The following is a 24522-nucleotide window of genomic DNA, read 5'->3' on the forward strand; positions in this document are numbered from 1 at the left end:
CTTTTAAGAACATGCTAAAAAAAATGCCAGGGCTATTAGGAACATACTTGATTCTGCTGGGAAAAAAGATAAATTATCTATTTTTTTAAGATGTCTGCCAGCTTATCTTCGGTAGGGTTTATTACACAGTTTTTCATATCCAGTACTACATTCCCCAAAAGCTATGCCAATATTCTACTGTCCAAAACAGAGAAATGATAAACCATAGAGAACAATGATCCTACAAGCCATCCCACACTTTAAAGACAAATGTATATATACTTATGCCATTTTTTAAAGTCCTGGTCAACTTCCAGGTTCTGATTTATCTTTATAGCATCCTGTTAACATAAGTAAGGCCATTTCTACACTGGCAAACATTTTACACCTTGACTACCCTCTTAAAAAAATATTCATTTATTTACTTAAGTAAACCTCTCATTCTGGACACAGTCCAACACAGCCAGAAATATCAGTAGGTTTTCCACTAGCCAGGGCAGAGGTTGACCTGAAAATTAAGTTCACACATGGAAATTGAGAACTCCATTAATGATCTTTTGCAGTTCAAGGGCTGTGAGTTCCCCCCACCATTATCAACTCTCTCACACACCTCAGTTTCCTATTCCTGTTTTTTTTTTTTTTTTAATTTTAATTACTTGTCAATACCCCTTGGAATTTTATTTTAATCCCAAATTCCATGGATCTGTACAAACATGGTTACACTATGCTAAGGAAGGAACAGTGCTTTTTAATACTGAGCTTTTTCTACGGTTGATGCTTTTCTATGTAGTATGAAGGATTTTAGATTTTACAAGTGTCCTGAAAAGCTTTTACAAGTGTCTTTATTGAATGGAAGATCAAAAGCCCTTGCATTAAAATTAACCTCTAATGAGAGAAAATTGTCAAGACTCAATCTGCTTTTTGACTGCTGACTGTTGAGGACATCACGTAAAGGAGGGGAGTGCTGGTCCATAGCGTGTGGCTGTGCCCGCCCCTGTGCTGCCAAGGCACTTTAACTTTGAACTGCAAGCATCTATTTGATCTGACGTACAGACACTTTCCTTTGCTCGAAAAGTCAGTTTAAAAAGCAGAACATCTTAGTCCCCCTCAGGCAGGTGTAAAACAATCCTGCCACCTCACAAGCCCACGCAGCCCTCACCCATCCTGTTTCAGCCGACCCGAGCGTCTTCAACCACAGCTGTGCACTTCAACAGCTATTTTCACAGAAACTCACCTCTTTCTTTTTTCCCCAAAAAAAGATATTAAACAAACCGGTGCTTGTGTGAATGTCCCGTGTGGGGCTTTTCAAAGCTTTTTTCCTCGGCGGGGACCCACCTCAGAGCAGCGAGGGAGCCTTGGGCCCTCAGCCGCACCCTGAGGGGACGCGGGCGGCAGGGACAGAGCGGGAGGAGCTCCCCGAGCGGCAGCGGGAGCCCTGCGAGGGCTTGAGGGAATCGCAGCGCAGGGAATCCCGCTGGCACCGAAGCTCCCGGCAGCCCTCGCGGGAAGGGGAAGGGGAAGGGGAAGGGGAAGGGAACGGGGCCCTCGGGAGCGGCACCGAGCCGGCAGCGGCCGCCGAGCCTCGCGCTGCTCCAGAGCTTCGTCCCACAGCGAGAAGGGAGCCATGCTTCAAACTACTATTAACGCATTAAAGCTGGAAGGTTTTTAATGGGGAAAAAAAAATAAAATTAAGAACTGTTGACATAAAGATTCAGATGGGTTCCTGGCTAATTTAGCAAAATGGATGAGCTTTGTTTGACTTTCAAATAGAAACGGCAGACAACTTTCATCGCTTTTTAGTTAATTCCAAAGCAAGACAAGTATCTTACAATACATATGCACGTACATTTTGTATATCATCCCATTACAAAAATGAATGTTTTTTGAATACTGGTAATACAATTAAGTGAAGATACACCATCAGAAATTTCTGCTTGAAAAGATTCGGTACCCTTTCCCACATAGAACCACACTACTCTGATTTCGCAGCAAAATACAGGGCCAAACCCTGTCAAATTAAAAAACACCACAGCTCTGTATGTCAGTACAAATATTGTTTTATGAAGTGAAACACTGCTCCCTATAGTTTTTTACTTTGAAGCAGCTTGTTACCCATTCATATAGAGGCACTTTTGCTTTTTTATTTACAAAGCTTGTAAAATATTTTACCTTGATCATTTTCCTTTGATTACAACCCCCTCCGTGTAATCAAGCCAGGAAATAACACCATTTCTTTGTGTATTCTTGGGATTATAATACACTAGATATAAAATACCTTTTAAATGAACCATTAGATGTTGTTACTGTGTAATTTTTTAGTAGCATGCCTTTCTTTCAAATCCCAATTATACACTACAAATAGGGAGATAAATTGTCACTGTGCTTTAAAGAATGTCAACATCTATAAACTTACTCTAAATTTAAATGACAAGTTACATAATTTTCTCAATTTTCCCCAGAAGGCTAAAAAAACAGCAGCAATGACAGAAATTTGCAAAATGCTTTGGAATGCAAGATCAAGGACTTCTTAAGCTGATCCCAAACAACTTCTCCTTCCAACATTTTATCTAGTTGGCAACATCCACTGCCACAAATGCAGTAACATTTGTTTAGGTAACCCTTTTTATAAAAAAGGATAGCACGGCCATGAACTAGGAGTTGTAAAGTAAGATCTGTTGAAAACTGCCTATGTACAGGTGTCCTGCAATTATTTGTTGTTATTTTGCATTGCAACAGCCCCAGCAGCTTTTATATCATGAAGAGTACTGCAGAGATTTGAATGTAGGTGCATGATTTTTTTTCTTTATATCAGTGTAGTAAGATGGCAAACCAGAAAAGACACTTATAAAAGAGACATTTAAAATGCTTAATCACAGCTTGAGGTAGACTGATCTCCAAAATAAAGCTCTTCTACACTTTGATTCGTTCATGGCCAGCTTCTTTTTGGATCCTTCTCCTTGGAAAAATCTTTCGTTTAAGTGCAATTAGCTGAGGAGAGAAAAAAAAAACACAATATGTAGTTCTCTGCTGGGCTAAAGGTCCTGGACACTGTCAAATCTGTATCACCCATAGTAAATACTCAGCACTGTACTTTTTTTTTTCTGATTATATCAGAAAGGCATTTTTTTACTCCAATTCATCTATTAGATGTGCACATTTCCACTAGACTTCTCAATAATCAGAACACAAGCAGAAAGTGAAAAATACACCATGCCTTTATTCTGATTATTTTAAAGATAATTTGTATATTTAAATTAGCACCAGGCTACATTCTATTTTGAAAAGATCAGCACAAAGCTGGCATCTTAAAATGGTAGATTCCTAACTGTACCACTGAGTTGAGTATCCCCTTCCAATATCAAAGTTACTAATGGAGTTTTCTAATATACATAAAAAGGCTGAAAATCAAAGGAAAGAAAGAGTCATGCAAAAGTTACAGATGGGAAAAAAATAATAATCAAAAGCCAACCTTTTAAGAATTACACCCTCTTCATCAGACCACGGAAAGTGTTACTTAAGGCCCCAACCTGCAAAGAATTACCCATATGATTTGTTCCATTGACTCCCTCTGAGTTTAGCAGGACTAATCATGATCAAGAAAGTCATTTTAAGCTTGTAGAAGTCAAGGGGTCTTTCCCCTTGTGTCAGATTCAAAACCTTTTGAATTCAGAATTGGAGTCTTTGCAATTACTTAGGCAAGAGATTTCGATAAGGCCTTTAAGTAAAATAAGATCCCCTTCTGGACTAATTTTCCTTCCTCTTAACTTGCTATAGGCTTCTACCAATATCCATGTTAACAGAGCAAGAATTTCAAAACCAGTTACTGAATTTGAGCACACTGGTGATGGACTTGACTGTCACAAGGCACCTGAAGGTGCCACTCTCCTTCTCCCCATATGACTCTCTTTTTGAGGGATCTCAACATGATGACTTAAAAATTAAAACAACCTGGTCATGAGTCATGTAAAATCTTTACTTCTTTTATGAAGGGAAAATCCTAGCTATTCTTCAAAACTTATTTTAAAAATCCATCCAATGTTATCCTGAAGATTCCACAATTTGTTAAGTGTTATACAGATTTGAACAAAAGACATAAACTTTACCTGTTCAGCAAAAAATGAGATGACTGTAAATACAATAAGTGTTACTAGAACACAGTGGGTCCAGAATTTGAGCTTGTCTCTATATGCCCTCCTGGACAAAGAAGGAAGGAAACAGAAAAACAACTTCATATATCATAAATGCAAATATTTAAAGAGTTTCCACAAGACATGCAAAGGAAGTTTTTTCCGGTTCTTAAAGAGTGACAAAAAGAGGACATACGCTCTCTCTTCACCAAAAGCCACATAGAGAGGACAAGGGGCAACAGCTATTAGTAGGACTGGGAGAGGTCTCATCTTGATAAGGAAATCTTTTTTACAGTCAAAACAATTTCTGGAGCAGTCTCCCCAGAGACAGGGCAGAGTCTGCACCACTGAAGTTTCCAAGATACGACTGCTTGGAGTGCTAGATCACAGAATTTTTTGGGTTATTAATGACCTCCAAGATTGAGTCCAACTGTTAAGCTAACATTGCCAAGTCCACACCTAAACTGTCCCCAAGTGCCACATCTCCTTGTGACAAACATGGTTTTGCAGTCACACTATGTCCTTTTTGACCAAACTGCAATTCCCTGAAGTGCTACAGCTATATACCTGTAGCTAGGAGAGACTGGCTACTATATGTCTGTAATTTGAAAGCTGGCAGGAGACAGTCTCATCTAGGCACCTTTTCCCATGAAACACTGGACCAGATCATCTTTCAAGGTCCCTGCAAACCTGGGCTGTCCTGTGATTCTGAAAATACTTTGATTTCCACCAGCACTTCAGCCTGTCTTAATGCACCCTGGTAGAATCATCTTTGGCTACAAACAAGACAAAATAAAGCACCTTTTTGAAGCTACAAAAGGTCTTGATGGAGGGTCTCTAAAAGGGAGCCAACACTGAGTCTTCTCCTCCAGCACAAATTTCTAAAGCTTATTGCTGAAATGAGTCTGCCCCCTGCTGCCTCCACCACTACTACAGCAGGGCTTGTAGCACTACAGTTACACCTACTATCCTTCTGATTCCTTCCACAGTTCCTCTAAAATTTTCTATGTTCTTATTAGCAGCTATTTCTCATGATTTGCTGATCAGTAACAGGTTTACTTATATTAGTCTTGTGTCATTTTTGTCACTGTATCTGTCAATGTTTTGCTTATCTTCTCAAGTAATTGACTCCAATTTCTTCAGCTGTTATTTATAAAATGGCAAGAGATAAACACATGCAAAATTTTCATATGTTATGCAAAAATGGGACACACATATCTTTGCTGATTTTTATTCAGATGGTTATTGCTATGTGACTGATTGAAAAAAAATCACTTAGAAAGAAATGTAACAATGGTTTGGGGTTCTGTTTTTTTTTTTTTTTTACATTTAAAGAAAGCTAGAATTCCTTTTTTATTTTTAGAAAAAAATTCACAAAGAAACAAACCAACAACTTTTGTTTGCAGTTGGTTAGGACCAATTGGCAAGATGCTGATGACTATTTAAGCTCTGGAAAAACCCAAATCCTGCAGATCTCATATTTTAGTCCGTTCAAATCTTACCATGCTATTTTCACTGTTAACTCTTTTATGACAATACTGGGGAAAAACCAGCTTGCTAGCAGTATCTTAGGTAATTATATATTACTGCACTAGAGTAACTTGAAAAGAATTTGTGGAACATACCATTCTTGGAGTTCATGCATATGAAGGAAACGATTCCGATACTCTCTTGGCAGTTCAAATTGGGAAGGGATGGGAAACATTGACTCATAAAAATCCCTAAGCACCGCTTTCACTGTTTGTGCATCCTTATGATTGTGATCAATATTGTCATTTAGGCAAACAAATTTTCTAGAAAACAAGATGATGTTATTAGAATATTTCCTTGATAATATGGCAAAGGTATTGCCAAACCAATAGCACAAACATAATCCCTGAAAACAAAGTTGAAACCATGTAATTTTAAAACCAAACAGCTATATTTTTATTGTTGCATTATTTTTAATTAATTTTAAATTAAATTTTAAATTTAATTGTAAGAACACTAGGATTGACAGCAAGTCAAAACCTCAGAACAATCCAGTGACAGGCCACATGTCTAGTTATATAATGCTGCCATCTAATGGAAACTAGAGTGTGCACCATCCCAGAGCCCACTGAACAGAGCCTTACAATCTGGGTACAGATTTTTATACTTTTGAATTGTCACAAGTAAAGTCTCTTAAATAAGAGTGAGCTCCACTGTAGGAGGGAAACATACAAAAATGTTAATATTTTAGTGTTCACGTTGAATTCTTTAGAGAAAATTAACATAATAACTATATTAGACTGTATAAGAGAGGGCAAAGTTTGGTCCCTAGGCTTTGGTGAACATTATATAATCTGTTGAATCACAGACCCAAAGCTAGACTCAACCTACCAAAATACAAACAACAACAAGTTGGATAGAATTTACATGGAAATCACTGTGATCAAATAAGCATGCTCCCAGTAATGGCTCCTGCAGAGAGCTATTTCTCACGTCAGAAACATGGAGCTAAGTTACTGCTAAATTAAAGTTTAATAATTGAAACTAAAGCAGCAGCTAGTGTGCTAGACTGCTTTGTACTCTTGGCCACTCTGACCTGGTGCATGACAACAAAAAATTTCCCTTCCCACATTTGGGCAAGGCTATGTGCTTTATTTATATTGTGAGATACAAGACTCCTACATTTTCCCCAGAGGCAGAAATTATATCTGGTGACATATGCCTTGTCACTGCTAACCTTTGTAAATAACCAGTTCTGGTCAGCTGTATTCTCTATAGTATGGTGTGCTCTTTCAAAGAGCAAAGTTCAGACTTCTGCAAGAATCTGGAAATAAGCAGAACTCTGGAGCTTATATATCAGCCCACACAGGGAATTAGCACTGAATAGCAGCATACTGCATCTCACACAACTGGTAACCTTGCTCTGGACAATTACGTGCAGGGGATAACCAGGCATTCAAATTGCTACATCTGAGAAAATAAAAACACAGCCTGATGGTTTTTGGAGAGGCATATCTCCTGTATCAAATAATACTATGCAAAGCAGCGGGTTATGGCGATCATGGCTACACTCTAAGCATTTTGGGAGTTTACTCTGGACTGTCCCTGGCCTTGTCCCTTGGACTGGCAGCTCATTAGCCCTGGGAATGCAGTAGCTGTGTTCCTAGAGTGTATATTCCTGTTTAGCTTCATTGAAAAGAGATACAGCTTACAGGCTGAGAGGATGCCACACACAGCAATGTATGGGATTGATGAGGATATTAGCCCATTTCTAATGGAAAGACTGTTTAAAGTCATCCAAAAGAAACCAAACATGACAATCCTTTGGATATTCCAGAATTAATGTCTAGACAATTAACGCTCACTTTGCCTTAAGGGTGCTAACCAAACATTTCTGGGAGATCAGTAAGTGAATGCCACTTTTAGCTCACTCCAAGACGGGTACTAAAAACCTGCTTTTAGAGACTGCTTATAATTATTGGTTTGTATGCAAGGAAAACACGGCAAAGAGAAGGAAATGGCATGCCTACATAATTGTGCCAGCTCTCCTTTGTTAACAAGATAAGAGTACAGTACTGCACTGTACTTTGCAGGAATAGAGCCCGGCTAATCATCTCCTCAATTAGTGAACACTGAAGGTTAGACACTTAACGTTACACAGGCCTCTCTGAGCCTAACAAATCACTCCTACCTTAGACAAAGAAACAGAGAAGGAAAAGGAAGCAGCAGGATGAGCTAAAGCACTGCCTACTTTTCTTTCAAAATGGATCATTGTGGCAACTGGTATGCAGGAATGGGGTGGCCAGAAGGCACTCTTTGAAAGAACTAGATACAATATATATACAAACCACCTTCAGCTGTAAAATTTCTCAAGACTAGCATTTCCCTTTCTGAAAAAATAACCCAGTAAATGTAGTACAGTCTTGAGAGGAGTGTAGAAATCTACTCTTTATCTACAAGGATAAATTGTGCTATTGCTTTACAGGCAGCTGTGATTACCCAACAGTTTTCTGCAACCAAAAGAGGAGGCTTCACTTTCCTTGGCCCAAGGTACCTGGTTCTACTTTCCTCCTTGCTCTGCCTTTTGACATTTGTCAGACCTCTTCTTGCAGCCAAGCTCATTAAACTGGCAGAAAACTCTGGTTTTCTGAAGACAGAAGCAAGATTCTTTCCATGCAGTAAAAGAGCTTGAAAGCACAATGAATATGCAAAACTGATTTAGTAACAAAATAATCCACACCTAACTCCTAGGATAATATACCAGCACAAAGCTAGTCAAAAAGTTCTTCCTTTAAAATAAAATTGGCTGCAATATAAACTGTATGCCCCCTAAAATGGTAAAATAATGAAAGCTTCAAAAATAGCTGAAATTTCTAAGTTTTCAAATATTTTGGATAAATTAAAATGTAACTAATTTTTGAAATACCCCCTGGCATAACAGAGAGAGGAATCAGCTTCAGTCAAACAGAAAAACAAGAGGTATTTTTGGTTCAAATTTGTCTTGCCCTGTAACACACAGTTTAGAAATACATGACAATAAGTTATCTTTTAAATACAAAAAAAAAGAAATCAAATCAGAAAATTAAAACCATCTCAAAGCTTCACACAAATCACCAAACAGGATACCTGGGATTTTTTCGTATGTCATCCAGCTGACCAACTACATGAGAAACATTTGTGCGAATCATTTTGAAGGCAATTTCCTCTTCTCCCATGATTTCAAACCTTATTGTTGAAATAATATTTATACATTAACAGAACAACCTAAAGTCTGGTTCAATAAATATCAATCTTGTATTTAGCATTACTGAGCAACATTTCTAATCTGACTGGCCAACCTTCACTAAAATTTGCCATTTACTTTCTATCAACACATTTAAAACTTTCAGCTAACATTCTTGCACAGAACCACTTTTCTGCAGATTTATTAGTAACTACATCTCAATCACAGATCTGAATTCTAAGAGAAAGGATATAAAATATGAGCATTTGACCCCAGGTTAACAGTCTTACTAGTGGTAGATACCACACTTAGATTTATCACTTCACTTATCTCAATATAAGAAAGCACTGAAGGTTTCAAGTCTCACCTGAGAACCTCCTCCATTTATAAAGCTCAGGCCACTGTCACTCCTCCATCTCACACAAAAGGTACAAGGTAGTTAAGACTAAAATGCTTGTTCTGTTTTTTCTTTTTTTCAGTAGAAGGAAGGACAAAGTAGATTTACAACTTCTAGGCACAGGAAGGCTGTTTCCTTCTTTATATGCCTCTTGAACTGCACTCACTCTCTAGCCATCCAAAGATACTCTGGCTTACTGTTGTACAACACAAATTAGGAAATTACACAAATAACATGGAAGTATTTAGTCTACTTCGCAATCTATGACAAAACCCACATCACTCTGCACAATGAATGAAACATACATAAGTTAACAACAGTATGTTTCTTTAGTTCCATTGTTAAAATAGGCTGAACTAAGACTTGTTAGCACACTTTGGGTTATGTGTCTATTTGTCCCTCCTCCTATGCTTTTACAACACTAAGCATCACTTCTCACAGGAATGCCATAACATACCTGTATTTGTTTTTGTCCTTGTAAGCCTTACGAATCCTGTCAGTCACAGGTTTGCAATTAGTCACTAGGTTTTTGGTTACTGGAGGCTGGAAGAAAACACTGTTTAGGTTATAGGTTACTGAAAATTACAGTGTGTTATAAAGGGTGTATTTTGTAAGAAAACTTTTATTACAGCTAGAGAGGCCTGCATACTTTACTCTCCTGCAATCAAAAGCAATAGTTTTGTTATCAACTGCAGAGGGAAAAAACCCCAAACTATACTGGTGCATAACATCACAATTTCCTATTTTACAAATAATATCTGAAAAATGCAGATTACTTTTGGGCAAAACCATTGCAACTTCATTCTCAGTAAAATTCTAACTCACTTGACAATTGCCTGATATTCCTCTGATAAAAGCCATCAGTAAAATTGTCCAGGTAATCTCTGTACAACAGAGATTTTTAGATTTTACGGTGTTTTTTGAATAAATGGGTTAAAATTCAGATAAAGATTTACCAGGAAATTCTAGGCAGAGAGGTATTGGGTTTACTGTCTTTTTGGTTCACAAGAATAAATTTTCTTAACAAAGATGACTTTTTAAATCCCAATTATAACATCCTAAATCTCAGCTTTTCTTGGCTTTTGAAGAAAACTAAGAGTTAGTAAATTAGGAAGCAACCTATAAAATTTTCATTTTGTAATGCTTACTTCATGTACATACAAGTAGTAATTTTTGTAAATCCTTTTAGAAATCAAATCAGCTTTAAAAGTAAATACATACTCAAGAAAGAAAATAAGTATCTTTTAAGATCAATGTTTTTTACCAGATTTGGATCATAGTATGCTTCCTGAGTTGGAGGAATAACATGGATCTGAGTGATGTTGGCAGGGAGAGCCTTAGAGCAATTTATTAGCATTTGTTCTAGACCCGTCAAATCCTAAAAAAGGGGAGGAAAAAAAACATTTATAATCCTACTGATTTTCTCACTCACGTAGTTCTAAAACCCAGGGCGCACAAATGTATTTAACATTATCTACATAAGAAGCTTCCATGCTTCTGTCCACAAAAGACAATACTCAGCAGATCCCATTTCAGTAACTGCTATGTCAGGGGGACTCCTTAAAAAGTAAAGCAAATGCTCAGTACAGAGTTTAATTGAGACCAGATAAGGTATGACTTAATTTAAAATCAGAATCCTATCCTGACATTATTAGCAAAAGAGTTCCCAAATCAACACTGGCATATTAAATTCCATATCAACCAAACAAACAGAAGAGTTAACAGCAAGGACAGGAAGACTTTCTGATTAAGGTACAGGCCAAGAACATACTAAAGCAGGGCTGTGTTCTCACTATGCCAGTGATTTTGTGTCCTGTGTCATAAACTGTTTCATTGGTTTGTATCATTTGCTCTCTGTAAAGCAAAACCAGTACACTTTGTTCTCTACCTGAATGTTTAAGAAGGCAAGTCCTACAAAAACCATATCTCTGTTTATGAGGCTCCTAGAAGAACAGAAGCATAGTCTTCATATATGATCATACTATTTACTAGTATGACTTCCTTGCTATCCTTTTTCTCAGTTCTTTCTTTAGAACACAAGTTCCTCAGGGCAAGAACCATCTTTTACTATCTACACAAACTACAGTTAGCACAGCAGGATCCAATTCTTGGCAGTGAACTGCTTTTGGACAAACTCACACTGTTTCCTTGAGCTCAGACTGCAGTGAGCCATTTTTCTGAAGCTGCTAGAACTCAGTTTAATTGCAGACTCCACAGAAAAAACAATCAAGTAGAACACAATGCTACACTTTCCAGGTAACATTTAAAAATTGCCAAATGCTACTGATGCAACAAGCAAGGGCAAAAATTCGACTCATTTTATTTTAACCATTTTGGACTTTGAAGCTGCTCTAAAAGTTAATCAGTAAGGAAAGAGTGAGTACCTGCAAACTTAATGGTAGTTCATGGATCCTTGTGGCCAACGTGCGAATCTCTCGGTCAGACAAGATGCCTGACTGGTCTGTGTCAACCTCATCAAAGATCTGAGAAATGTTCAGTGGCTGAACGGCACTCATAAGATAGTAGAAATATGAAAAAGCAAACTGCATATCTTCAGAGTGACGCACTTTGTGAAATGATGTCTTGTCAAACTCCTCAGGAAACCTAAATACAAATGAAAACTCATTTAAGCACTCCATTTTGTTGAGGAAAACACTGAGAAAAACATAAATACAAATTCTTATCCAGAATTTTGAAAGTGCTTTTAAAAAAAATCTCACTGTATCCCAACTATCATGTTGTAATAAACTTCTTATTTCCTTTTCCAAAACATAATCTTAATGAGTAGCCATTCACACACTGGAAATGGGTACAGCAAAGCAACAGAAAGGTAGACTTTCCCACAGTTGTACATTATTTCAAGCAAAGCCACACTCACATATCCTGGAGCTCTTGCATAACAGTACGGTCAATCATGTGAGGCATATGAGCAGGGACTTTACGAGATGTAAATCCAAACTTGCTGTTCAACAGCTTATTTACATATCGAAGGGAATCAGCAAATGTATCTTTCAGCTGCCTTCCAAAATGTTTACCTTCAGTAAAATATGACATTTGTTTGAGTAATGACTCTTCTTCCTAAAGAGCAGGACAGGCATAAATCTAGGTTACATTACTGAAAAAGTCAGAAAACACTAGACACACAGGAAAAATGAAATTTCAGCCAGCTGCCAACTCTTTCCATATCTGAAAATAGGAAGAGAATTTTAAAATATTTTTCTTCATTTTCCTTAGATCTTCCTTTAAAAAGAAATAAAAGAAACTTTTCCTTAAAGCTTTCATGTTTTGAGGAAAACTACCCTCTAAAAGGTTTCCTTAATATTTGTGCTTTGACAGCTCACACACACTAAGGGCCCTATTTGTCATCAGATTTATTTGTAATACTGCCTTTTTTGCAGATTATTCATCCTTATTTGATAAACTGAAATCCTATGAATATAAAGATTATTCATGCAAAATTCAATCTCAGATGAACAGAGAGTTGTTTTAAAACAGAGCCCTTTGCTATGTGAAATAGGGAAAAGCAGCTGCTACCAACTGAAGCACAGTATCTTCTCTTCTAGAGCTTTCCAAAACTGCCAAAGGGCCTTGGATGGAAGCACAGGAAACTTCCTATGCATTTTCTTGACACAATCTAGAAAAGCAGTTTCTTTGAAGACTTTCAATTTAACTTTTAGAATTTAAGTATTTATCGTTATACCCATTTTCTGCATTTTTAAGCATGCATTTAAACTGAATCCACAGCTGCATAAATACAATAAAAACAAAATTTAAGCTTTCTGATATAGTGCTATATGTGTCTGAGCAATAGCCCTGTGACAAAATACAATGAAAAAAGAATTAATTTTACCAAGAAAAGGTAGTAGAAAGGAAACAGAAATAGTTATTTGGCTTTTACCACCTAGCTAAGAGAGGCCCAGATCATAAACAAGTTACATTTTATGTGTAAAGTATCTTTCAAAAAAATCCCAGCATTTGCCTCAAAGGCAAAGCACATTTCAAATGTATAAATAATATTAAGAGTATTTCAATAAATGCAAGAAAGATGCAACTATTCCAGTAAGGAATGATATGAAGATACTCACATCAAGAAGGTCTTGGAAATACTTCTTTTTCTCCCATGGCAAAAAGCCTTGGTAACTTCCAGCATAGGACTGCAATTTTCTTCCCACTACCCCCTCCTTTGTATTTGCATCCACCTGCTCATGCCTTTTTACTCCTTCCATCCCTTGTGCACCTTCTCCAGTATCAAAATTCCTAATATGCTTTGATTTCTGTGTTTCCCTTAATATGAGTGCATTCAATACTTTTTCTTGAGTTTCATTTTTTTTCCCCAAGCTCTGGAAAGGAAGTGTGGCTTTAGGCTGTACTTCATAAATATATTTATTTGTGCTCATTGTCCCAACAGTCCCCTTAGTTCCCATAAGCCTTGAGGGAACTTCTTCCTTTGCTTTTACTGTTTTTATTTTGCCATCATTTAGATCTTTATAAGGCTTCTCCCAGTTGCTCTGGTTCTTCTGATCTTCTAAATGATTATGCATGCCCTTTTTTTCCAGGCCTACAATACTCTTTGTTGTGGTTAAAAACTGGAAAGGTCTCAGGAGAGCAGCCTTGGATAGATTATATCCTTTCTGAGTTATATCACCATTTAGTAGTTTTAAGTCCAGTTTCTGCAGTGCTAGCTGGATATCTTCAGGAAGAAGAGACACATTTACTGATGGGATTATCAACTCTTCAGGTCCACTCTCTCTTGTGCCATTTCGACGTCTCCTGACTCTTGGAAAGCGTTTTTCTTCTGGAATATCCTCAAATATCATTTCAGCTTCTGGTACTGAAGTTACACTTTTAAAATCAGTGTCAGATTTTTGCATGGAAGTTGTGTTCTGTTTTGGTTCCTCTCTAGTATCAACTTCAACAGCTATTTGCATTTTAAACTCTTCATCATTTTTATTTAGGAATGTAAGGTTAAAAAAGATCACAGTTGTGTTCATGCCACTGTGCATGATTAGGTGGATAGTTTTCCATTTGTTAGCAATTGAAGCATGTCGGATAATTGGATTATCATTGTATGACCCCTCAATTCCTTTCTTGGCTATTTCACTGAAGCTGAAGTAGGGCAGACATTCCCCTTTGGGAATAACATAGTAGGTCTGATTAAGCTGAAGCATCACCTTGTACATCTCTTCAAAGTGATCTGGGGAAAAAAACAACAAAACAAACAAGAAACAAAAAAAATTCTGTCAATTTTCAGCATGACATTGATCTTTCCCTCTTTTTTTTAATAGCAATATGCCTAGCTACAGTCTCTGTATTAACAGGGAGACAGCTTTGTGAAAGAACGTTTATCTTCAGTAATAGACGACTAGAACATACTCAGATATATAAAGCTACCAGACATTCCCATGCTAATTCTCAAAGCCAGTATAATTCATCATTCTTTCAGTCTCCACCTGAGTAGAGTGTCTTATTATCATTTAACTTAAAAATATGTATCAGTCATAAGGAGCTTGCCCATAGTACATTTTTGCCACATTTTAGGAGAGTAAAGCTAAAACAGCTGGAGTTCACTGCTACAGTGCTGCATCTTGATTTGAAATTTTCAAAATCAGATAGGCCAAAAGGAACTTCTCCCTCCCACAGCAGAACACAGATTATCTGTCATCTCCCTGATGAACAAAACCTCACCGCTAGCAATAGAATCACCAGAAAAACATCTGTCCCAGCTGAAATGCAGGGGAGCCTCTGATCTTCCAAACAGGACAAATTCTTCTCCTGCATATACCAGACAGCACCTTAAATCACTTTGTTCACTCCTTGCTAATCCTTCATATCCAAAGGAACTTTAGGCAAGTTCACTTGTGACTGAAAGTAGCCTTTGGCAAGAGCCCAGAGCCAGGCCTAAGCTCATACTGTCAGCATCAGAGAGGTTCTTTAAACTTTTTAACTGCTGTAGGCATCATCAATTCCACTTATCTTTAGTCAGGTAAAGATGCTTGTACAGGACACCTCAGCCCAATCTGAGAGTAAATACAAACCCAAAAAGGTCAGTCAGTTCAAGAGAATCCCCATAGGAAGTTCATCAGCAATGCTTTTTACATACCCTGGCCACAGTCACCAGCATCAAATCCACACGAGAGGACATTGCAGGCCTGGTCACAGAATTTGTCTGCTAGCCAGGAATTTGCACAGCCTTGGTTACAATATGAAACACCACTTATTCCTGCTCCAAACTGCCATGGGGGGCCATTCCCAATACCTCCCACTGCACCTCCACCAGCAGCATAGCGATTACCCCCACTGTTACCTAGAAAAAAAAGAAATAACAAACTCACCAGAAGTAAGAATTGCAAATAACTGAGGAAAGGCACATTTAGGGCACCATGTTAAAGCTAGACTGAAGACTAAAGAATCATCAGTGAAATTTAAAAGGAGGAAAATCCTAACTAGACCTTAGTGAGTTTGTGCATACTATAGAAGTTTAGGAATTAAGTGAAAAGTTTATCCAAAGTGCCAACTTATTTTGTCTTAACTTCAAAAAGGCAGGCAGTAAACTGATTTACTACTCCTTGTGCTTGCAGTCTTGACTTTACAGCCGCCTAGAAAGGTATCACTTCCTCAATCCAGAAGTACCATTTTGTTTTATTACACTGCAGTCCTGAAAATTTATTCTAGGAACTAATAGTGCATCTTCACAATCTATTATTATTTGGATTATGAGTCCAAATATATGATACTGTATATTATTATTAATATATACTGACTTAAATTTCAAGACCCTTCCTTTCAGTTAGTCAAATCTGATACCTAAAGAAAGATTATCCTGTGTGCTATTACTTCCTGCCATTTTCCATAGAAATTTGGAGTTTGCAAGAAATAAGGTTTTAATCTGTAAATTAACTTTTCCTATTACTAAAGGAGGCAAATCCTGTAGTGATATGAAAAAGACAAATTACAGAATTATTCTTATAAGGAAAAACAAACAGTTCACTTTTCCTAAATTTAACATCACTGTCTTACCAATGCAATCACCTCCATCCCAATCACATGCTGAGTTATTACAGGCTTTATCACAGTAACCATCTTTAATCCATGAGCCAGGACATCCCTCAGCACAGTTTGGCACAGGCCAAGTCAAGTACACCTGGAAAAACATTACATTCTGAGACAAGGAATGGCAAATAGAAGTCAACTGAGCATGATTCTTTGAATATGGAGACTTACAATGTCTACATGTGTACAGTGCCTGAAGATTTCACAGAACTTTACAAATAGAATTTAAACCCCATTGTTTGTGAAGTAAACGTTATCCCTTTCAAAGGGAAGGAAGAACTGAAGAATTCCCACACAGCAAAGCAGCAATAGCCAGAAATGGCAAGTAGGACTTCCCAAATCTACTTCTGCAAACCACATTCCAATGAAAACTCTTTTGTCAGATAGGAAAGGTGAACTACAACTCTGAAATAGCTCTGCAGTTCACTCATTCTCCTGACTCGAAATGTTTCTTCATTACTAACCAGTCATGAAATAAGTAGCACATGTTGAACATAATCCCTGAAGCATCTCATCCTCTACAATTTAAATAATCCTAAGAATTGTCAGTATAAAAAAAAACAAAAAACAAACTGTGTGTGTGGTGTGTGTTCTTCCAACTCAGGAGGCATTAAAAACCCCACACATTTTCCATTAGACTTCACTGTTTCAAGATTTCAGCAGCACATTTCCTACAGTAACACCTGCTGATCAGGTTATCACAAACAAGTCACCTAGGGTGACTTCATCATAACTGAGATGAATAAAGAACAACACAAATGCTGTAACAATGTGGTTTTGCACTTACATGTCTCTCTCCTTAGAGATCTACAACAACTAAAAGCCTCCTAAAATACTCAAGTACTGAAAACAGTTATTTTAATGTAGCTTAAACTAATTTCGCTCAACCCTTCTGTACTTGTGTGCAAGTACACACATCTGCCTGCATAAAATGTTTAATTCACTGGTCTCTGGTGCCTTGTGTACCCACTGCTTTAACAGAAATAATAATATATAGATCTTCAATGTTTTCCTCCATGTCACTCTTGTAGATCAAGCTAATGGATGAAAACCCGTTCAAAGTAGCATTCCTTTGACTTTTATCATTAGAGTAGAAAAGTTCTACTTCTAATAAAATATATTTTCATAATGGCTTACCTTTTGACCTTTAGAGTGGCTATAAAAATCATCAGGCCAAACATCCTTCCCAAACATAACATCATCATTGAGATAAATAAACTTCTGAGAAAGGCCACTGATACGATGAATATGACTTTCAATAGCTGGTGAACTGAAGGTAGGCAAGTGACTCACATTCTGAAATATTTCCTAAAACAAGAAAATCCCCAACAAGCAAAAACTGTTTCAAGTCAGGCACACAAGTATTTGACACTTATCTACTAAAAAAACCTTATCAAAACCGAGGATAGATACAAAAGAAAAATTATATTAAAGCAAAAAAAAAGAAAAAAAAAATACTTGAATGTCTTTTCCCCCCCCACAAAACCATTTTCAATTCTGTTTAACTAAGAAACAGCACCTGATTGCTCACAAAGTAACAAACTTTCACACAGTACTCTTTCAGTGAGTACTGGACCAGGCTCAGAGTACACATTTATAATTCTCATGAATTTCAGGCTGCACAAAATGTCTAGCAAATCAAATCTGTTGCACCTTTCAAAAAGTCAGGATTGGTCCATCTTTTTCAAGTAACTTCACCAGCAGACAGCAGAAGTTGAGTAAGTATCTCTTTAGCACTTTGGTTGTGCAGCATTCCTATGGCATGTCCAGATACCAAAATTACATCTCGATTTGTAATAAGAATTTGGTTTCACTTATTCAGGAAGCTTGAAGGATTCCTCTTCTCTTTTTAAATAACATCTTTAGAATGCATAGCTACTTTTTTTTGTAGCCATCTTCTTAGTTCCAGTAATTGTAATCCATCCTGTCTCAACTCAAGCTTATTAGGCAATTACTGGTTCTGAGAGACTGTTTATAGATTCAAATTACGTTTTTATAAAGAGACTCTATAAGGATATTAGACATGAGTATATGTTAGCTAAAGCCTTAATATTTGTAAGAGTGTACTAAATCCACGCTTGATATATATTCAGCTATCTGTTTAACCCAAATATAAGGACATGATGAAACCCTGGGAGAGGGAGGGAAGAGGCTGGCACTTCCTCCAAATAAATGCAGCCTTTTGCTGCGAGAGGATAACTGCATTTGAAATCAAACAGGGTATCTTTGCTGGCCTTTTGACAGTGGCAGTTTCGTGGAATGTTACCTGATGCGTCACGATAGTTATCCGAGGATTATCCAGGTTAAGCCAGGAGGGAATCTGCCCGTTGGTGACAATGAAGATGTGCCGCACCCAAGGGGCGTGTCGCTCTATTGATCGCAGCGAGTACCGCAGCTCTTCGTTGTCCTCGAAGCGGCTCGCAGAAACATCCTCATCCTGCTTGGACTACAATAAGAAAAAAAAAAAATAGTAATCCTTTCTTAGATTTTAAAAATAGAACGCTACAGTTCTGATCCAGCTAGGTAAGGACAGTGTGGTTCGGCATATGGGTACATAAGCACTTCAGGACTTAAGACATACAAAAATAAAAAGTATATTGATAATAATCATTATTCTTATTAAAAATCATATTCTTCCAAATTATCAAGGTGAACAATGCAACCGTCTGACATCACTGGCTGACCACCTGGTATCATTAGGATGTCTACTGACCATGCTGAAAGGTCTTGAAGAATGAAGCAGAAAAAACACCCCCTCCTGCATTTCAAACCAGTAACATCACCTTTCAGAAATCCAGTTTCAAAAGGCTGGGGCCTTTCAAGTACATTGCATCATAAGCTGTATATAAATGTCACCTAATATAGATATACTGGACGTGTCATGATGTAGCTGCTCTTAAATTACCCCCTGCTCTATTATTTTAAAGAATTTAAGCAGGAGAAAATGACCAACACTTGAACTAATATTCATTATCAAATAGCTACATGTTTCCATGTATTTTTATTAAATAGAAAATGTTTCAATTAGAAACTCATCAGTTCAGTAATAAAATTAGGTTATAGGACACTGAAACATATTTCTTTTCCCATTTATGAGAACTTAATGATCTCTCCCAAAACCAACATGTAAGGCTTCCTGAAAGGAACTTTGCTAAAGCCCAAATGAAACAAAAAACTCAAAAAAATAGTTGAATGTTTAATAATTACTATTTTCACTGTGGATTCTATCCACTGGAGGTAAATTTTCTAATATGTACAGTAATGCAGTTTTCAGATTCACAAAAAGAGTAACAACTCAAAACATTTTAGCAACACCAGCAGCCATTGGCTAGGTGCCCATTCACAAAATAAAGCATAATTTCAACATGGGGAAATATAAAGTTTGAGCTCAGGCTCAGTACTAACTAGGAAGATTTCCCCAAAAGTTCAGGTCACAGGATACAGACAGAAACTGCAAGCTTTTCAGGACTGGGTACATTAACCATGCCACTTGACATTCACTGTTAAATTAAATTCCAGCAGGAGGCAAAACCCCAAGATTACAGGATATCTTATCTTGAAATAGACACCTTGTTATTTAATTTCCTGTTCTTAAACCAAACATCCTTCACTGTATCAAAAGCATTTAAAGTAAACCTCCTTTCCTTACAGACATCACTTTTTCAGGACTTCAACATTTTTGAAAGGGAAGCAATTAGCTCTTGCTCAGCATAAACAGTGGTGTAAAGCAAAAAATGTTTAAGAAATATACTGGGAACGAGATAATCGTGTTTGTTAAAAAAACCTCTATCTACCCACACATGAAGCCTGCTTATCTGCCAGTCAGGATCAGTTAAGCCTTTCAGACCTTGACTGCACACAGCTTTATCAGACCATGTGCAGAGAGCAACATTCTTCACTTAGTAAAGAACACGAAAATTTCAATTAAATATCACAGTTTGATCCTTTTTTCCCATTGCTTTGAGAAATGGACAGTGTTCTTGTGATGTTTTCTTACAAGCTAATAAGTATTTGATTCTTAATATTTCCAAGCTTCTGGAAAAAAAACCCATGGCCCTTGCTATTGACTAGTTAGCCTCTACTTGCAGTTTTGAAATGCTGTAAGAGAATTTACCCACCTGACTGACAGAGCTGAGGTCCCACAGTAAATAAGCAGGATTAAGCATCAATTCTTTCCCATCTATAGTCATGTTCTTCTTTGCTTGCTTGCTCAGTTCTTGGAAACCCTTGGGGTTATTCAGTTGCAAGAGAGCCACGCTGGCTTCTGAATAGAGCTGCAACTACAAGCAGAGAAAACAACTCCAGCAGCACTCTTCCATCTTTTTGTTGTATTATTTTTACTAGAGTTACTTATAATAATGACTGGTAAGCACTGTTTTTAAAGAGCTACAATTTTATATAAACACAAAAAGAAGTAGTGAAATGGGAACTAAAAACCACTTAAAGATACATAACATTATGCTTAATTTTCACTTTGCATGTCTCTTTACACAAGGATCCAGCAATGGTAAACCTTTTCATGTTTTAAATATTTCAGGAGTAAATAAATAGTAAGTCCCCATCCATTCTCTGTCACTCCAATAAGAAAACTCATGTTTTATTAACACTTTATTATATGACTGAAAGAATTGTCCTTTTTTAAAAATCTTTAACAAGGAATGCTCCTCCCAGAAAATTAGGGCACTGATGTATCATCACTGTCAGAAGCGTGAAATGTTCAGAATAGTTTACTGTTAGTTCAACCTACAGCTCTGAAATCTGAGATACAAAGGGCTCCAGAGCTAATCCATGTGGGTCTCCAAGTCCTTAGTGCTGGTTGCCAATATACTGCTATGGTCATTTCTTAGTTGTGGACTGATTAATCTGTTTGCTGTTTTTATCTCTTGCCACCAGTAAGTCACCAGTATATCAGATTTCATAATGCACAGGATCAGGGACTTGCACTATACACCCTAACAGCAAATATAGTTTACAAATCATAGGGCATCAAAGCAGCTCCCTAGGAATACAGCATAACCCAAAAAATGCTGTGTTTACCATACAAAGTAGGAGGAGCAGACCAAATCAAGCTAAAAGAAGAACTGCACTTTGATTTTCCAAGTGCATTTATTCAACAGCCCAATTAAGAATAAACACAGATAATTATTAATATTTATTTGATGCTATGCTTAATTTTTGTTCCTTCAGGCAACATAAGACAACCACGTTTACCAAATTTTCAGTGAAAATGCAATTCATAAGCTATCAAATTTGAATGATCAGGTTCAAAAAAAGCAAAAACATCAGAGTTCCCTTCATAACAACTCTGATTTTATTTCTTTATTTTTTGTTAAATCTGACCCTTTCTGCTCATTTTAAAACAACACTTGTCCCAGAGTTAGCAGCTCTTCCCTTAGCAAGACCAGCTGTTCCACTTGTGACATTTTAAAGCTGTTGATACTTTGACTCATATGCTATTCGAGATCTTTCAATCTGACTTACAAGCCCTGTCATTAGAAAAATCTGATAAATCTCAGACCTTCCAGGGAATCATCTGAACTTATGGGTGGAAAGGATGACTTCAGTAACTAAATGGCTGAGGTATAGTTACGGACTGCAGGCAGCAACCTCCAAAAATATCAGCATTGAAATGCTGCAGATTGCAAAGCTGCCAGCACAGGGTATGTGCTTTATTTAGTAATACAACAGAGTCACACAGTCCCTTAGAGTCTGTCTCCTAAATCATACATACAACAAACCAAAAATATTACCATCTTAGAGCTTTGAAAGCATGTAAGAACATTTAGTTTAACTTGCTCCCAAACTTGACAAAGTAAGTACCTGTATTACAAATTCCTAATTAGATTTATTACACTTACCCCCACTAACACAGCATATATGCCGTGATTTTTTTTTTCTAAATTTGTAATATTCCAAGCACATACAGGAAGCAATGGAGAAACATGTTTTATTTTTCAGCAGCACAGTTTAGCTAACCTCTGCACTGAATAGATCATTTTTATTACATCAAAGTGGGCTTTTTCCAGTAATACCTTCAGAACAAACCAGTTTTTTCCTAAGCAGGCTATCAATAAAGTTAACTTCACTGAGGTCTATCTGGTGAAATAATAAACTAGATTCTAATAAATTTCAAGCTCTGCTCCAAGCATTTTGTTGCTGGCACATTCAAAATGGAAATATCTCCTGGCAGATTTTTTAACATCTCACAGGTATCAACATTCTCTCTGTAAGGATAGATGCAATCACCCATTCCCTTAAAATATTATCTTCCAGAGAACATCTTCATCCTGCCAAAACAGGTCAGCAGATCCAAAGGTATTGCCAAAACAGAAAAGAAGAACAAGAATGTAGATGCAGAGAGTCAGCATGACAAGGTGAGCCTCTGCTAATACAAGTAGGCCAAGAACACACCTTGCAGGCATACACAGACCACCACTGGGACACATTTTTATTACACATGTGAAAGCAAGACAGGAAAACTGCATTATCTCCACCAGGGAACTTGAAATGCCGATTATCCAGCATGGAGCCAGCATGTTTCACTTCTAGCTTACTAGACTAGGAGCCTGATGAGCTCCAGACACCCCATGCAGAAGTAAATACCTTCATTTCCACTTTCTCAAGGTAAAAGGCCTCAAGAGCATTTTTTTCTGAGGGGGGACCTTCATTCCTAACCAGTCCTTAAATTATTACACCTTATCTTCTTAATGACCGAATCTGATTATTAAGGAAATAAGAAGCTACCCTTTCTCCACTCCAGTGTGGATATTAGGAAATCTCATATGCCCATAGAGCAAGAGAAAGAAAGCATATGCTGAAGAGTTAGAAAAAGCTTTACAAATGTCTCAAGTGCCCATTATAAGATGACATAGTAGGAGGGTCATTTCTGAGTCAAAACAAATGCAATGGCTTAGGTTCTTTTTTAACAAAGCTTACTTGCTACATCTGTGTGATCATAACACCACCTCCTGGAGCCACCTGTTTGCTCCAGAAACACTGCTGAGCAGCCATAGGAATCCTAGACCCCCATCCTCCAGTGAGGACAGCAAACACCCAACATCACTGTGCCTGCAGTTTCCCATGTGGATTTACTTCCACTAGTAAGACAAGGTCGCTAAGACATGCCTAAGTTTCTAACATAACTCGTCTATATCATTTATGTATGTGTGTACATGTGGACTAAAGGAGATGATATTTTGCAAAGAGGAAGATCTAAAAGCTCTTAGTTTTCCTTGAGGCAATTAGAATATTACACCTTGAAGGAAAAATCAACTTTTTCCAAAAATTTTCACTACTGTGTAAATTCACTACTGCAATTTCAGTGAAAAACTGTTAGCGTGAAAGCCTCAAAAAACCCAAAATCAAACAAACCAAGTTCTTAAACAAATGTAGTTTTTAAGTTACAAGCATCTTTTTAGGCTGAATAATAGTCACCTTTAGAAATGCAGTTAAGGTGGGAGGCAGTGGGGAAATACTCAATTGCTTTTCACATATAGGTCCAAGGTAAGGTCTTTGGAGCCCTTAAAGAAACAGCTCAGCAGCCATCAGCTACACAACCAGAGTAACACCTCCATCTAGTGGCTTTCTAACGCTCAGTTAAGAATATGTGGACAATAAAAATCTGCCAAGTATCACTTTCAACTTCATCTGTCATAACACATGACCTACAACAACAAATGTGACCAACAGACACACTGCTGTTCAACTTTCATCTTGAAATAAACTTCTGAATCATTTCATTACTTAGGGGCAGGCCATAAGTACAAAAAATCAGTAGGTCTAACAGAGATAATTCACCTTGAAAATAGAGCCATTATATCATGAATCTTCACATTTTAATCGCCTCTAGTTGAGCTCAGATATTTAGATTTTTAGGAGAACTATCTGGTCTAGATGAACAATTTTTGGTCATCCTTGGACTTAGAAGTTATGTCAACCAAACTAAAACAATCCAATCAAAACAGCATTATCAACATAAAACATAAATGCACCAATAACTACATTCCTCCCTTTCTCACCCTTCTTCCCTTCTAACAGCAGTAGTTTTCAAAGTTTTTATTATTTCTTTACCTGTGGTGTTGAGGTAAGAAACAGCCACTTAAAGCGCACAGAAATCCATTAAGCATCAGGTGATGTCTAGGAGACATAAGTCTAGTTCAAGCTCAGGTGAAACTTTCTTCATCTCCACCAAGCATCTCACACCACTTCAGAGATTTCAGAAATGACAGCAGGAGAGGAATTGCCACAAACGTCAGTGCAGGCTGTAAACAACCAAC

At 37.3% G+C, this 24522-nt stretch overlaps 1 protein-coding gene across 1 annotated transcript in view; it reads right to left on the reverse strand.

The window, feature by feature from the left end:
* Window positions 1-2889: 2889 nt before the first annotated feature.
* GNPTAB (N-acetylglucosamine-1-phosphate transferase subunits alpha and beta) overlaps window positions 2890-24522 on the reverse strand; it is a 37429-nt gene continuing 15796 nt past the window's right edge. Inside the window, exons 8-21 of the mRNA XM_062491251.1 lie at window positions 20365-20526; window positions 18513-18692; window positions 17384-17554; window positions 16214-16337; window positions 15297-15500; window positions 13282-14390; window positions 12075-12274; window positions 11581-11800; window positions 10461-10574; window positions 9654-9739; window positions 8703-8801; window positions 5732-5899; window positions 4083-4173; window positions 2890-2967 (exon numbers count right to left, since the gene is read on the reverse strand). Coding sequence (XP_062347235.1) covers window positions 2890-2967; window positions 4083-4173; window positions 5732-5899; window positions 8703-8801; window positions 9654-9739; window positions 10461-10574; window positions 11581-11800; window positions 12075-12274; window positions 13282-14390; window positions 15297-15500; window positions 16214-16337; window positions 17384-17554; window positions 18513-18692; window positions 20365-20526 — 3006 coding nt within the window. The remainder of the gene's footprint in view (window positions 2968-4082; window positions 4174-5731; window positions 5900-8702; window positions 8802-9653; window positions 9740-10460; window positions 10575-11580; window positions 11801-12074; window positions 12275-13281; window positions 14391-15296; window positions 15501-16213; window positions 16338-17383; window positions 17555-18512; window positions 18693-20364; window positions 20527-24522) is intronic.

Source organism: Cinclus cinclus, chromosome 4 (assembly GCF_963662255.1).
Source record: "Cinclus cinclus chromosome 4, bCinCin1.1, whole genome shotgun sequence".
Taxonomy (NCBI): Eukaryota; Metazoa; Chordata; class Aves; order Passeriformes; family Cinclidae; genus Cinclus; species Cinclus cinclus.